This window comes from Lampetra planeri, chromosome 52, assembly GCF_965212315.1.
Source record: "Lampetra planeri chromosome 52, kcLamPlan1.2.h2, whole genome shotgun sequence".
NCBI classification, from domain to species: domain Eukaryota; kingdom Metazoa; phylum Chordata; class Hyperoartia; order Petromyzontiformes; family Petromyzontidae; genus Lampetra; species Lampetra planeri.
In genome coordinates this window covers 6,158,550-6,175,866 of record NC_136158.1, presented here as the reverse complement: position 1 = coordinate 6,175,866, position 17,317 = coordinate 6,158,550, and the positions used below count along the sequence as shown (strand labels likewise).

Sequence of the window (17,317 nt, the reverse complement as noted above, 5' to 3'; positions counted from 1 at the left end):
AATTCTGTCATTTACTTAATGCCTTTCTGGCACTATAAACCTATAAAAATGGCAATTGTATATATGTATACAATATAAAGCAAGACTGCATAAACAGGTTGCTTAGGTATTTGACCATGTGCAGGTAGTCCTCTACTTACGATGGAGATGCGTTACGACGACCCCATCGTAAGTCTAAAAAATATCGTAAGTCGAAGATGGCCTCGCCTACCCAGGAGTCTTAAAGAATGGTGATAATTTAGCAAAACAGAGCAATTTACAGTACCGTACTGTATAAACTATATACTCTGATAGTGCGCTGTCTTTGAGTTGTACACCTTTTGGCGTCATCTGGTCCAACACCAATGGAGACTAGGCTCTAAGAAAAGCTGTCTCGGGTGTGAACCAATCAACTTCAAGGACAGTGCATATCATTATCATCATCAGAGTTGTTTCTTTTTGTTTGCATTTTGACTGCTTGTGTTGTGGTTATTGCAAACATGATGCCTTGTATAAAGGTGTCAGTTTTTGTACCAGTTGAAAGGGTAAAAACCTATTACTATATACTGTATGTATTTATTACAATACTGTATTGCACAGTAAAATATAAAGTAAAAAAACAACATAAATTCTTAGCCTACCTATATGAACTGCAATTTAATAGAAAGGCGAGAGATGCGTACATCCCGGCAGCATCCCAACGTACAGCATCGTACCTCGTACGCTGCTGCGTTTGCCTGCTGCGCGAAATTTAAAATATTTTACAATTTTGTCGTATCGCTATCGCAAGATCGAAATATCGTAAGTCGGACCATCGTAACTTGGGGACTATCTGTACAACCCTTACACAAGTCAAAAGATAATTCGTTTTAGAAAATTGTGACTTATTCAACGGTTTTACTTAACTTGATTCCTCTGTTTGTCGTGGTCAAATCTTGCAATAAAAATTTCGTCCACTTCCCACTGTCCAATCAATTCCACATTTTTCACACGTGCTCAGATCCGGTGACAATGCATGCCTGTATCGAAATCGGCATCAATTAATACATTAATTTACATTTTGTATGGACGCCTTATCATTTATATATATTTGTTTAGGTCAAAAACGCCGCGGTCCCGAAACTGTCGAATCGGCTCGCACAAAACGCAGGCGCCGCGTGTCTCAGGCGCCATTGACGTACTTCTCAAAGACCGCGAGTTAAATGAAGCTATTAATAAAACCGTTGTTTAAAAAAAAACTTTTAAAACGAGTTTTTGATAGAGGAAGTCATTGGTTTGACACAAAGACAAATACCCCCCTTATAGCCTAAACAGACTTTTGGAACATGTGCTGTTAGCGAGCACCTATGAAGGCCGTCACGGCACATAAGGGGTTGGGGTTTGGCACGCACAAAGGGCTGAATATCTCTCTCGATATTTTTCAGGACGCTTTCTCGACTGGCTTGGAGTAGAGATTACCGGCGAAAGGCACTAACACTAGATTAGAGGTATGCCTATCCATAATGAGCATATCTTATTATTATACCCGATGTTATTAAAATCCAATGAACGGGTTCATGAAGATTGGGAGGACAACATAAGGCGAGATGGATGTGGATGGGTCCCAAAATAAGTCCCCGGAACAGAATCCCAAACTGCTTCCGGCAGATCACAAGCGCTGGCTACGTGAAGCAAGAACCCACCACCACCACCGCTGCTCCCACCCCAGCGTGGACGACGTAGCGAGTCAGTCCGAGCACGTTTCACACGGTGGAATCCCGCGAGCGAGGTGGATGAATAAAAACACTGGTCAACACACTTTTTTCTGGCATAAGGAAATTCCAACGGTTCTAAGGTAATTTTGGGGTGCTGATTCCAAATCTGACATCAGTTTTTTGTCTATCGCATCAGGTTTTTGAGATATCAAATATTGCATTTTCAATAAAAACCGCAGAAGAAAAATATTAAATAAATGTGGATATCTACATAAAATGATATTATAAACACGCTATCCTAAAAATACAGCACCATATTTTAACACTAAAGCAGTCACTGACTCGTAACAACTTGCAATTATAAGTGACAAAGTTAATTTCGGGTAAAATCAATGAAAATGGGGTATGCCCATAGCATAAAAATGAGATGTGATAGAGCAAATCTGAGCTCAGATTTGAAATCAGCACCCTGAAATGAGTCTAAAACAGCTGCAAAAGTCCAGGCCAGAAAATGTTTTATTTTTTTGTTGACCAGTGTAATTGATGTCTGTATTACAGCCCTCATTGGCTGACATGTGCGAAAAGGACTTCGAACGAGCTCAACTTTATGGTTTATCCGCAGATAATGTGCAGAAACAGAGACCATACTTTGAGGCTTCACTCCCGAATGTGCCCCGAGATCTTTCTCGCCCCCCTTTTTCTAGAAGATTCTCACCTTTCTTCCAATCCCCTTTTCCCTTTCCCAACAGTAATCAACAATAAGTAATATTAAAAAAAAACTTTTCAAAAAACACGTTTTAATGAAATGTACCGTACTAGTAATGGAAGAACTCCACGACTCCAGGAAGTGGCCCTGAAGCTTGCCATAGCGTACGGGTCCGTGGTGATTTAAGGCCAACGTCAGTTGAGCGTGGATAATTATACCCAAGCCGAAACATAACATGTAAAAAAGAATGTTTACAAAAATATATTTTTAATTTCTAATGATAGAATATAGTATTGTCATCAGTATGACATAATTATACCAAGTTTGCAGTCGATACCACATTGGGAAGTGGGTACAAATTTAGTTACAAGATTTGAGGATACAATAGTTAATAAAAAGCGTGTAATAAGAGGTTTTTTGGTTCTGGGTTAGATTGTGTAAATAAATAAATGTGTCGCTAAACCCGCCACCACCCGACACAGCCAGTTAGTAAGGGTTGTCACGCAAACAGAACGTGGCCAATTCGTCACAAGTACAGCACACGGGTGTGTTGGAGAGCAAAGCCACAACATTTACAATCTGAGTACGACGTTTCGTCAGTAATTACACAACTAGCTTCATCAGGCGACAGTCACGTTTGTGAAGGAACCTTCCTGTTTCGTCCCAGAGAGGGGCAGATGTGATGCCAACACTTGTGAGCACTTTTTTTATTCTTGGTTTTTTTGGTAAAGTCGCGTAGAAGGGATATAATAAAATAAAATAATAAAAATAAAACATAATAAAATAATTCTATTATTTTAATATGTTATATTTTTATCATTTTGTATTCTTTTATTATTTCCCTTCTACGTGACTTTACCAAAAAAACAAGAAGATGAATCCCTGCAGTCACGAAAGCTTTAAATCGAAATTGTGAGCACTTTCTAATTATTTTAATATTCCCGCCTCTTCCCTTTGCACCAATCTATGATTTGAATGTTCCGATGCCTTCCAATCCGTTGGTGGCGTCACCGACCAAGTCGGTTGTCAGTGGCTCTGTTACTTATAAACTTGGCCTGCCTGTGAAGTCGTTACGACTTCTGGCAGGCTACCCCACACACACAAAGGGTTGGCCGCCGGCATTAACAGACTTACACACATGCAACGCCAACGTCAAAGAGCCATGTCGTGATCACGCCAACTATTTATTTATCGTGCCCACTCGCGCCAAGCCACGAGGCAGCTTCGTCGAGCGCCCGATCTGCTGCCTATCGCACGATCGCAATAGCGATTGCCCGTGTACGGGTAAAAACACACAGAGTACGTAAACGTAGTAGGAGGCTTTTGCGAACAATATTATCAATGAGGTTTTTTTTTGGTTAAATCGCGTAAATATCTGTCGTTAAACCCGCCACCACCTGACAAAGCCAATTAGCAAGGTTTGACACGCAAACAACAACGTGGCAATTCGTTATTAGTTCAGCACACACACGGGTGTGTTGGAGAGTAAACATTTACAATTCGAGTACGACGTTTCACCCGGTAATTATTTGAGACCAAAACATGAGGATTTCTCCACGACTCTGGCTGTCGCTTCACAAGGATGGTTTTTAATTAGCGGCGAAACCTTTTGACTTAAAGCTTTCGTGACTGCAGGGATTCGTATTCTTGGTTCTTTCGGTAAAATCACGTAGAAGAGAAACAATAAAATAATAAAAATATAAAAATATAAAACAATAAAATTCTCACGACGTTTCGATTGCAACACAAGCAATCATCATCAGGTGTGAAAACCACAGCAAGAAAATGTTCTTGCTGTGGTTTTCACACCTTGGTTTACTCTCCAACACACCGGTGTGCTGAACTCACATCGAATTGGCACACTCTGTTTACGTGACAAACCTTACTAATTGGCCGTGTCGGGTGGTGGCGGGTTTAACGACACAAATTTATAATTACGCGATCTAACCAAACCAAAAAAAACCAACCCTATTATGGATACGTACAGATATTTATCTTCCACGAATATCGCGGGTGAGAGCCTTTGTCTCGAGGCAGGGTGAGAGAGCCACCTGCCAAGAGAAACCATGCGGTCAATCCCTCCTCTGCTCAGAGTAGGGCCTGGGATAAACAGCCTATGCGGGAGCGTGGCGAAACACAAGTGTCGGATTTCACACAGAGAAAGAGAGAAGAGAACACACATCGGACGAACAAGAAAGGGTTTAAACATACGGGCTAACCGCCTTGAATTGTTGACACTTTGCCCAGTTGTCTACACCGACGAGTTTGGTTATCTCTCCGAGGTATGGTAATCTCTCCGAGGTCGGTAAAAATGAGACGCCGCTCTGTAGGCAAGTCGACAGTTGGTTAAGCTGTGGACAGACTCACCCCCTGCCATAGGAACGTGGAATACCCACCACTGGCTCAGGGCTGTAAATGGGAGGGATGAGCACCCAATGCTCATTTGAAGAGGAAGTCACCGATGGCGAGTCCACACGTGGACACTGACCGGCGTGGAGAGGTACGATCAAACAGCCACGGACAAATCCGCGTGACGTGGAGAAACCATCATCCAGGAGTGGATTGACAAAGGGCGGTACATAAGTACAAAGCTTGTCCGGCGGTACTGGTAAAACCCCCATTAATCAATCAACTACTTAACTGCATTTCCACCTGCATGACTGCATGCACTCGACACAACTGAAGCATAAAGGTGGACCCGCTTTGCCAATATTTAAGTGTGAATTTTTTTTAACAGGTTTTACCCTTTCTGCCAATAAAACATAAAGGGTGAAACCTATTATTATTACTTTTAGTTTTTTTCGGTAAAGTCACGTAGATAAAAAAAAAATGAAAACCACTAAATTAAATCACGACGTTTCGGAAGCAACACAAGCCCCCGTCCTCAGGTGGAACCGCCACAACAAAATTGCTGTAATTTAGTTGTTTTCATTTTTATTTATTTCATTTTTCATCACCGTGACTTTACCAAAAAAAACAAAAGTATGGATCCTTGCAGTCACGAAAACTTCAAATCTAGAACTATTATTATTACTTTGATACTGGAAAAAAGATCCCATTTCATAGCTGCTCACCCCTAGTTATAAATGCTCTGATAGTGCATTGTCCTTGTGCTGTTCGCATTTTGGCATCCTCTGGTCTGACACTGCTGAGACAAGGCCCTAAAGAAAGCTGCCGTCTCTTGTGCAGGCCAACCATTCTCAAAGACAATGCCCATATATTATCCGAGCATGTTTGTTTGCATGTTCACCACAAGTAAAGACAATGCCCATATATTATCCGAGCACGTTTGTTTGCATTTTCACCACAAGTACGTGGTTAATGCAGACTTTATTCCTTGCAAAAGGTTTTAATTTGGCGTTTGAACATCTTAACACCTCCTGTTTTATTACCAGAACGGTTAAAACCTATTCTTATTTGTTCGTACAACGGAAGCAGTGCACGTGTACGAATATTGAATGAGCAGGTTTACAATAGGCGCTATATCGAAAACCTATACACACACAACCTATACCAAAAGCATGCACATTATTAACCTTTTCTGTTTTAAAAAAGTGATTAAGTACAGACGCTTTGTTTATCCACTGCTGGATAAAGCCCCAACCCCAAGCCGTGCAGATTATGGGGCTTGTGGTGACCATACTTCACCACACCACCGCCAGTGTGGGTTTGAAGGGTTGGCGGCCAGAAACGGGTCCGGGAATCGAAGGCGGTTCGTAGGGCAGTGCGCTAACCACTGCACCACCGCTCCTAGGTCGCAAAACATTAATTACACCCGATAAAATCCGATTACATTCCCATACACGCCGATCAATATCGATCGTCGTAATCAATTTACATTCTATCGGGAACGTCACTTAGACGGTTCATAGATGAATAATAAAATAGCCCCCTGCATTCGCTGATTCGTAAGAATATTGTCGCTGCGTTAACCACTGCATCACCGCTCCCCACGCTGCGTGCACCTTAATTAACGTGTTAATTGGACACAGCGAGTAAGCGAGTGTTATATGGGGGGGGGGGGGGGGGTAATGTGTTCACTATGATGTAGGTAGGGAGGGACATTTAAAGGTAAATGTGAAAGACTAAACCGATAGCCACGTGTCACACAGAAAAATATCCCCCGTATAGCACCGATGAAAGCCGGCACGGCACACGAGGTAGCCAACACCACGCCCGGCCGCCTTTGTCTCCACAGTGGCGATGTTTACTACACACCGCACCGGGTACTCATTTGAGGCCGAGTAGACCTAGGGGAGGAGGCCCAGGATCGGTTCAAATAATCGTCACTGGTGTTGGCCGTGATCTCGGGTAACCGGCTTCGTAGTGCAGCGCGCTAACCGCTACACTACCGCCACGTGTCTCACACACACACAGACACGTGTCACAGACACGTGTCACACACACACGTGTCCCCCACACACACACAGACACGTGTCACACACACACAGACACGTGTCACACACACACAGACACGTGTCACACACACACACAGACACGTGTCACACACAGACACGTGTCACACACAGACACGTGTCACACACAGACACGTGTCACACACAGACACGTGTCACACACAGACACGTGTCACACACAGACACGTGTCACACACAGACACGTGTCACACACAGACACGTGTCACACACAGACACGTGTCACACACAGACACGTGTCACACACAGACACGTGTCACACACAGACACGTGTCACACACAGACACGTGTCACACACAGACACGTGTCACACACAGACACGTGTCACACACAGACACGTGTCACACACAGACACGTGTCACACACAGACACGTGTCACCCACACAGATACACGTGTCACACATACACACACACGTGTACACACACACACACGTGTCCCCACACACAGACACGTGTCACACTCGCACACACAGACACGTGTCACACACACACAGACACGTGTCACACACACACAGACACGTGTCACACACACACAGACACGTGTCACACACACACACAGACACGTGCCACACACACAGATACACGTATCACACACACAGACGCGCGTCCCACACACAGACACGTGTCACACACACAGACACGTGTCACACACACACAGACACGTGTCGCACACACACAGACACGTGTCGCACTCACTCCTCCAATACAGCACAGCGGCGCTTAGCTCGGCAATGCCCGCGTTTAAAACGCAGGCGTATTGCGCTTTCAACGCAGGCGTATTGCGCTTTCGAAAGTGTCAACAAAGTCACACCAAAATGTGGTCACACGCAACCTTAGCACAAGACGCGCCTTCGTGTTTGCATATTCTTTGGTTCGTTCGGTCTAGTCGCGTAGATGTATATTTTTATATCTACGTGAACATACCGAAAATAAAAACAAATAATATTAATTCCTGCAGTCACGAAAGTTTCAAGTCAACATTTAAATGCGTATTTGCGGTAAAATATCCGCTGAACGTGTCACAAGGCGCGTACGGCGACCGCGATAACGACGGCCACGAAACGCAGCGCGGCCCCCGGGCGAGGCGCCTCGTAGCCGGGCGGGCGAACTCAGGCGAGCCCGAGGCTGGCCCTTCTCGATGAGGCCTACTCGGGGTGGGGGGGGGGCTACCGCCGAACTCGTCTCAAATCACAGAAACATTTCTCTGTTTATGGCGAGTCGCGTCGAGTCGTCCCTCGGTGGTGGAGCGAGGTTGTTGGTGGTGGTGGTGGTGAGGGGTGGTGAGGAGTGGTGAGGGGCGAGTGTTTGTGTGGCGGGTGAGAGGCGAGCGAGCGAGCGGTCCAACTCACCCTTGAGGCGCGAGACGTCTGCAACAAAAGGCGCCCCGGAACGCGCATTGAGGAGTGCACGCGGGGTGGGGGGTGTGAGGGTGGTGAGGGTGGTGAGGGTGGGGTGTGGTGGAGGTGGTGGTGGAGGGGGGTGGTTGGGATGGGGTGATGGTGGGGGTGGTGGGGTGCGGGGGTTTGTGAGGGTGGGGTGGTGGTGGGGTGGGGTGTGGTGGGGGTGGTGGGGTGGGGGGTGTGGGGTTGGGTGCGGGGTGGGGGTGGTGGGGTGTGGGGGTGGGGCGCGGGAGCTTGTGAGGGTGCTGGGGGTGCTGGGGGTGAGGTGGGGGTTGTCGGGGTTGTGAGGGGTGGTGGGGGGTGGTTGGGGTGGGTGCCCGGGGTAGGGGGGCGACTGGATGCGAGCCACAACGGGGCACTGCCCGCAACCGCAGACAAAGACAAAGCTGCCCCAGGTGGCACCCGCGCCGACTGGGTGGGTGTGGGGCAAGTGCAGCCCGTTCGGGAGTTCAGCGAGCCGAGCAACCCCCCCCCCCACCTATAAAGGCCGGGCACGCAACACGGAGGTCAACAACAACAACAACCTCCATTCGCCAACCAAGTGGCGGTGACGTCGCCACGCCGCCTGTGCCAGGCTAAGTGCACCTTAAGGCCACGTGAAGTGCCGCACCCCCGCTGACATGCATTGACTCGCTGAGATGACCGACTGAGATGACTGAGATGACTGAGATGACCGACTGAGATGACTGACTGAGATGACTGAGATGGCTGACTGAGATGACTGAGATGACTGACTGAGATGACTGGTTGAGATGACTGAGATGACCGACTGAGATGACTGAGATGACTGAGATGACCGACTGAGATGACTGACTGAGATGACTGAGATGGCTGACTGAGATGACCGACTGAGATGACTGAGATGACCGACTGAGATGACTGAGATGACTGAGATGACCGACTGAGATGACTGACTGATATGACTGAGATGGCTGACTGAGATGACCGACTGAGATGACCGACTGAGATGACCGACTGAGATGACCGACTGAGATGACTGAGATGACTGACTGAGATGACTGAGATGACTGACTGAGATGACTGACTGAGATAACTGAGATGACCGACTGAGATGACTGAGATGACTGACTGAGATGACTGACTGAGATGACTGAGATGACTGACTGAGATGACTGACTGAGATAACTGAGATGACCGACTGAGATGACTGAGATGACTGACTGAGATGACTGACTGAGATGACTGAGATGACTGAGATGACTGGCCGATGCAACCACCCGTGCCCCCTACTGTGGATGACGAGACAGAGAGTGGCCAGCACCACGCCCGGCCGCCTTTGTCTCCCCAGTGGCGATGTTTACTACACACCGCACCGGGTACTCATTTGAGGCTGAGTCGACCTAGGGGAGGCCCAGGACGGGTTCAGATAAATCGTCACTGTGTGTTGGTGACCGTGAGCGGGAATCGAACTCGGGTCGCCAGGTTCGTAGTGCAGCGTGGCGCTCCCACTGTGGATACCACCACCACCACGGCCGCCTTAGTCTCGCCCTGGTTCTGTTGTTACGAAACCACAACCATCGTTGAAAACCACCGATTATAAGCCCAATTTTAGGGCTGAGTCGACCCAGAAGAGACCACGCGACTGGTTCGAATAGTCAAATTTTCGTTGCTGATGTTGGCCGTGCAGTGTGCAATCCGCTAACCACTTCCGCCCTAACAGGCTGTTGTGGCAAGAGTTGTTAGCGAGCACCTATTAGGGTCAGCACGGCACACGATGGCAGGGTGGCGTGGCCACTAAACACACCCGGGCCGCCTTTGTCTCCTCAGTGCTGACGTTTTACTGCACACCGCACCAGGTACTGATTTTTAAGGTCGAGTCGACCTAGAGGAGGTCCAGGACCGGTTCAGATATTCGTCGCCGGTGTTGGCCGTGATCTGTCATTCGGGTCGCCGGGTTCTTCAGCGCAGTGCGTCAACCAGTGCGCCACCGCTCCCCCTAAACACGCCGTGACGACACTCGGAAACACAACTGTGTGTGGCCTGAAACCAATATATAATAGGCGACGTTTTGGGCAATGGGCCTTATTCAGCTCCGGCTGAAATGCATCCTTGATTTTACAGCGATAGGTGTGATTATAACAAAGGCATTTAAACAAAAATACATAGTGCTTAAACCATTAACGTTACATAATTTGTGCGACTAAATACACATTCTATTCAATTGCAGTATTCTCGATTGTTATTCACCTCTGTAAATCGGCCGCCTTTAGTTCGAATTCCCGATCACGACTCACATCAGTGGCGAGTGTTACCTGAACCGTGGGGAGGAGGTCTTCATCCAGCAGTCGACTGACCAAGAGAAAATATGTAAATTGATCATTATTGGCTAAATAGTTTTTACTTAAATCAAGGTCGTTGAATCTACTTAAGTTTATAAACAAAAGTGCAGTGGCGCTCATCTATCCAGTTTAACTGCCCCGAGCCAGTGTTGGGCATTCCACATTGCTGTGACGGGAGCCAGTCCAGCCATCTGACAACCAATGTGGATGTCACGTGAAGTGGCCTCACGTTCGCTCAGCGCTGGCACGTGGAGACACGGAGACACACGTGGAGATACGGAGACACACGTGGAGACACGCGTGGAGACACGGAGACACACGTGGAGACACGGAGACCCAAGCCGAAACATAACATAAAAAAGAATGTTTTAAAATATGTTTTCTATTTTTTATGATAGAATATAGTATTGTCATCATTATGACATAAGTATACCCAGTTTGCAGTCGATACCACATTGGGAAGTGGGTAAAAATTGAGTTACAAGATTTGAGGATACAACAACAACGACGACAACAACAGACAGAGTGAGTTCAATGAAAGCGCGTAATAAAAACATAAATTGCCACGCGTGCACGCGTTTAGCGACGCGCCAACTCCTCTTCATCTTCGTCGCCGTCATCTCCGGAAACTCGTGGCCGTCAAGGATCACAGTCCTCCTTCCACGCGTTGTCTCCACCGGGTCCCTCCGTGGGTGGCTCACGGAGATCGGGTGCCGCGCGTTCCGAGTGGGCTGGGTGGCGCCGGGTTCGAGTTCATTTTATTTGTTGCACGGATGACGGTTCCCGTTCAGCCCGTTGTCGGGGCTGTGTCGCGCGGCAGATCCGGAGTGCGTGAGCCTAGCAGCAGCAGCAGCGGCAATGTGGTTCAGGAAGATCGATGCCAATGTTTGCTGCTGAGGAGTGTTTTGTGAGTGAGTTGGCAGGGGGAGTGTGAGCTGTGAATCCATGAGGCGGAGTGTTTTGTGAATGAGTTGGACGTGGGAGTGTGAGCTGAGAATCCATGATGCGGAGTGTTTTGTGAATTAGTCGGCCGGGGGAGTGTGAGCTGAGAATCCCTTCAGAGGAGTGTTTTGAGAGTGAGTCAGCCGGGGGAGTGTGAGCTCAGAAACTCTGGGGTGGAGTGTTTTGTGAGTGAGTCGGCCGGGGGAGTGTGAGCTGAGAATCCCTTCAGAGGAGTGTTTCGTGAGTGAGTCGGCCGGGGGAGTGTGAGCTGAGAATCCCTTGAGAGGAGTGTTTTGTGAGTGAGTCGGCCGGGGGAGTGTGAGCTCACCATCCCTTCAGAGGAGTGTTTTGTGAGTGAGTCGGCCGGCGGAGTGTTTTGTAAGTGAGTCGGCCGGCGGAGTGTTTTGTGAGTGAGTCGGCCGTAGGAGTGTGAGCTCACCATCCCTTCGGAGGAGTGTTTCGTGAGTGAGTCGGCAGGGAGAGTGTGAGCTCAGCATCCCTTCAGAGGAGTGTTTCGTGAGTGAGTCGGCAGGGGGAGTGTGAGCTCAGCATCCCTTCAGAGGAGTGTTTCGTGAGTGAGTCGGCAGGGGGAGTGTGAGCTCACCATCCCTTCAGAGGAGTGTTTCGTGAGTGAGTTGACCGGGGGAGTGTGAGCTGAGAATCCCTTGAGAGGAGTGTTTTGTGAGTGAGTCGGCCGGGGGAGTGTGAGCTCACCATCCCTTCAGAGGAGTGTTTTGTGAGTAAGTCGGCCGGCGGAGTGTTTTGTAAGTGAGTCGGCCGGCAGAGTGTTTTGTGAGTGAGTCGGCCGTAGGAGTGTGAGCTCATCATCCCTTCGGAGGAGTGTTTCGTGATTGAGTCGGCAGGGGGAGTGTGAGCTCAGCATCCCTTCAGAGGAGTGTTTCGTGAGTGAGTCGGCCGGGAGAGTGTTTCGTGATTGAGTCGGCAGGGGGAGTGTGAGCTCAGCATCCCTTCAGAGGAGTGTTTCGTGAGTGAGTCGGCCGGGGGAGTGTTTCGTGAGTGAGTCGGCCGGGAAAGTGTGAGCTCAGCATCCCTTCAGAGGAGTGTTTTGTGAGTGAGTCGGCAGGGAGAGTGTGAGCTGAGACTCCGTGCGGTGGAGTGTTTCGTGAGTGAGTCGGCAGGGGGAGTGTGAGCTCAGCATCCCTTCAGAGGAGTGTTTTGTGAGTGAGTCGGCAGGGGGAGTGTGAGCTGAGACTCCGTGCGGTGGAGTGTTTTGTGAGTGAGTCGGCCGGGGGAGTGTTTCGTGAGTGAGTCGGCCGGGGGAGTGTTTCGTGAGTGAATCAGCCGGGGGAGTGTGAGCTCAGCATCCCTTCAGAGGAGTGTTTCGTGAGTGAGTCGGCAGAGGGAGTGTGAGCTCAGCATCCCTTCAGAGGAGTGTTTCGTGAGTGAGTCGGCAGGGGGAGTGTGAGCTCAGCATCCCAAGCACTGCTGCTGTGTGAGTGCCCGGCCTGGACAAGTCTGATCTTGCCCGCGATTGTTCAAATCGCGAGCCCTAACAGCCGGCAGCGTCACGCTACCGCGATACGATATCGAATTCCACGATGTGGCGATTATCGTGATATCGGGTCGTTTGCCCATGAACGTTGTAATCAATAGGGGGGGGACTGCCCCCCCCCCGCCCCTCTCACCTTTGACCTTGAGACCCCGAATATCGGTGTTAAATTAATAGTTCTAAAGAAAAGCCTACCGATATTGTTTGAATGCGACAATCAGTTGATCGATACGTTCATTCATTCATTGATGCGAGGGTTTGATCAACGTTTCGTGACCGCACCCCCCTCTGGGAAGTGTCGATACCCCCCCCCCCACCACTTTTTATAGATTTCACATTTGATTAGTGTATCGGTTTTTGTGTGCTTGTTCTGTGGGTTAGACTCGCTTCCCCTCCCACCCCGCCATGCGAATGTGGAATTTCCACCACTGTCTCTGCACGGCTGTAAAAAAAAAACCAGGAGGTGAACACAAATGCACCTCCCATTAGCGCGGTTGGCTACGTACGGTGCAGAAGAAGTTCAATGTACAATGCAGATGGCATCGCACGCTGCTCATTCGCGCAGCGGATAGCAAACACACAACATGGAACAAATTCGTCAATGGCAACACAAGTTTGTCTTCCATAAGATGTTTTGTTGGGTTCGATCGCGTTGATATAAATGTGTCGTCTACCGCTTTGGCGGGAGTGAAGGCAGCAGTGGAAGTACCTGTCCTCGTCATAGACACGTAGAATTGCCGTCACTGGCTCCAGGCCTGCCGATGTGTGGCTGCTTGCAGCATGAACGTTCAATGTAAATAGAGCTGGGACGACCTGTAGCGAACGCTCTGTCCGCAAGAGGGCGCCGCGCCCCAGCTCCCCTCCCTCCATGCCCCCCACCACCAAGTTCATTCCACTGCTGGATGAGAGCTTCCCCACGCTCCGTCGACCATACTTCACCACGCTGGTCAGGGATGCGGCTGCTGGAGAGGGTGTGGCGAGCCCACGTCGATTTCAAGGGCGTCGTGGTGACTGGGAGATGTTAACTACCTCGCCTGGTATGCAGGAAGTCGTGGGTGCGATCCCGACTCCGACGCCTGCTGCTGTATATTTGGTGTTTGCATGTCTCTCTCTCTTTAAAATATTTGGCTGCTGTGAATTCCCACGTGGTGATGATGAGTCTCGACTTGGTTGAGCTCTCACTTGCGGCCAGGTCGCTTCGGAAAAAGAGCCACGGAGCTCAGTGGGGCCTTAGGGGCCGTCCATAAATGACGTCACGCGATTTTGGACGATTTTTGACCCCCCCCCCATCGTCACAAAAAGTCAGACCCCCCCCCCCTCAAATATGACGTCACAAAACTCTGCCCCCCCCCCCAAACAAAATAAAAAATGCTTCAAATCGCTTTAAACTATTGTCATTGTAGCGCGTATTTAATGTGGCGCTGCACTCTGATGTTGTAGGAGAAAACATTTATTAAAAGTCTATTTAATTAAGTGGAACGTGTTGTCTATATTTATTTAAAGTTGCGCATTTTGATGTGACGTCACGTTTCTCAAACCCCTCCCACCCCTCGTCACACATCGTCACAAATGTCTGCCCCCCCCCCTAGGTGCGTGACGTCATTTATGGACGGCCTTACCCGCTACAAAAAAAACCCAGAACAGCCGAGTAGAGCTTGGTTGTAAATTTTCGCTCACGGCCGACCATCAGTGAACCCAGTCATGGACCTCTCCTAGGTCGACTGGGCCTGAAACGAGTACCTTGTGCGATGTGTAAACATCGGCCTGGGCGTGGTGTTGACCGCCCACCCAGCCCACCCAGCCCACCCAGCCCGGGTCGTGCACCTTCCCTTACTGGACATCTGAGAGAAAAAGAACCGAGCTTCCATAGCTCACCGGATTCCTCCGCTATAAAGATTCCGATTCTTCTTAATAGGTGCTCGCAAACAGCACCTCGCGCCAACAGTCTACGTGGGCGACGCGGGAGGGGGTGGCGGGGAGACTCGGCGTCTTCTGTTTTGGGGAGCGGTGGTGCAGCGGTTAGCGCTACGCTGCGTTCCGCAACCCGGCGACCCGGGTTCGATTCCCGTTCACGGCCAACACCGGTGACGATTATCTGAACCGGTCCTGGGCCTCCCCTGGGTCGACTCAGCCTCAAATGAGTACCTGGTGCGGTGTGTAAAAAATCATCGCCACTGGGGAGACAAAGGCGGTCGGGCGTGGTGCTGACCACCCGCCCTTTTGTGTACTGTTCCAGCCTTCACAGCACTTGCCCCCAACAATCCGTCAAGGCTACACAGGGGACTTTTGTATGTATGTGTGTGAGCGTGTGGCCACTGGGGAGACAAAGGCGGCCGGGCGTGGTGCTGGTCACCCACCCCCCCTCGTGTAGCCGCAGTTTCGGTCTTTATCATAGGTGCTACTCGCTAGCAGCACTTGCCCCAAGTCTGTTGCAGGCTACACGGTTGGGTCTCTGTCTTTGTCTTTGTATTTGAACAATGCTGCTGCTGCTGCTATTTGGACCTACTGCTGTTCCACTCCAAAACGAACTCGCTGTGGCAGCAACAAAAACCGTGGCAATTCGTTGCTAGCAATGCACACCCGGCGAGGTGGAGAGTAAACACACAACAACATTTAGAATCTCGATTTGAAGCTTTCGTGACTGCAGGAATCCATACTCTTTGGTTCTTTCGGTAAAGTCACGTGGGTAGAAATAAAATAACACGGATACAACTCCTTTGCCCGATGACGACCGCTTGTGTTGCGCGATCGAAACGTCGTGATTTGTTTGATTTTATTTCTAACTACGTGACTTTACCGAAAGAACCAAAGAGTGAACATCTACAATCTCGAGTCCTGTGACGATGCACCGGTAATGATTTAAGATCGCCTGATGATGATGCTGCTGGTGAGTGGTTGTTGTTATTGTTGTTGTTGTTACCGGCGAAACGTCACGGTACTAGAATTGTAAATGCTGTAGCGAGGTTTACTCTCCGACACAACCGGTTAGCGCTGACCTAGAAACGAATTGGCACGTTTTGTTGACGTGGCAAACCTCACCAAATCGGCTGCTGGGTTGCGGCAGGTTTGACGACACATTTATATTCGCGTGGTCTAACCCAACAACAACCTCTGTTTTGTGGATAACAGATCCACCGTGCTTCGTCGCCACGAAATATTAAAAAAATGTCTTCTTCCCTAAAATGTAATCCGCCGTCACTGACTGAACACAAAACGGAGCTCCGTTGACGGCGCTGAGAGGCCATCAAACAAAGATCCGTTCGAAAAAGAAAAATTCGGGAAAACTTTCAAACTGCCGAAATCCGTTCCCCCACGACAGCCTAGAGCAGGGGTGGGGAACGTCCGGCCCACGGGCCGTATGAGGCACGCGAAATCATTTGGTGTGGGCCCTGCCAAAGCAACCGCAGGCGGGACTCGAAATTCAATAAATCTAGGAGCAAACCTAGAAAAGCGGTTGCGAGTAGCAGCAACATCATCAACACCAGCTAACATCGCACGCAAAGAGAAGCAGTTCCAGACATCGCATTAGGGGTGAGTTAATGAAATGTTTGACCAAATATAACGGGCTAATTTTGAAGTTGATAATTTTGTACGGCCCGCGAATGATGTTATCAATATCCAAATGGCCCTTGGCAGAACAAAGTTTCCCCGCCCCTGGCCTGGACGGTCCCTGTAGAGGACAGCCAAGTTTCGGGGGGGGGGGGTCCTTCTTTCACTCGTCAGGGTGGCCGGGTGACCGCACCGACGTTGCAAAACTCCCTTCGCCTGCAACGTGGGGGGGGGGGGGGGGGGGGTCTGGTCGAGGAGGCGCCGTGGTTCGGCTCGCCAGGAGAAGGTGAGAGAGTGAGAGCGAGAGAGAGCGAGCGAGAGAGAGCGAGCGAGCGGAGAGCGAGCGAGAGAGAGCGAGCGAGAGAGAGCGAGCGAGAGAGAGCGAGCGAGAGAGAGAGAGCGAGAGAGAGCGAGCGAGAGAGAGCGAGCGAGAGAGAGCGAGCGAGAGAGAGCGAGCGAGAGAGAGCGAGCGAGAGAGAGCGAGCGAGAGAGAGCGAGCGAGAGAGAGCGAGCGAGAGAGAGCGAGCGAGAGAGAGCGAGCGAGAGAGAGCGAGCGAGAGAGAGCGAGCGAGAGAGAGCGAGCGAGAGAGAGCGAGCGAGAGAGAGCGAGCGAGAGAGAGCGAGCGAGAGAGAGCGAGCGAGAGAGAGCGAGCGAGAGAGAGCGAGCGAGAGAGAGCGAGCGAGAGAGAGCGAGCGAGAGAGAGCGAGCGAGAGAGAGCGAGCGAGAGAGAGCGAGCGAGAGAGAGCGAGCGAGAGAGAGCGAGCGAGCGAGAGAGAGCGAGCGAGAGAGAGCGAGCGAGAGAG

General features: G+C 49.8%; 1 protein-coding gene across 1 annotated transcript in view; it reads right to left on the bottom strand.

Annotated features, from left to right (window-relative positions):
* The window catches only part of LOC144734715 (E3 ubiquitin-protein ligase pellino homolog 1-like), a 38,229-nt gene extending 30,004 nt beyond the window's left edge, over positions 1 to 8,225 (bottom strand). The window contains 1 exon segment of the mRNA XM_078617044.1: positions 8,162 to 8,225. Within this exon segment, the coding sequence (XP_078473170.1) occupies positions 8,162 to 8,209 (48 nt within the window). The 5' untranslated portion in view covers positions 8,210 to 8,225.
* Positions 8,226 to 17,317: the final 9,092 nt, after the last annotated feature.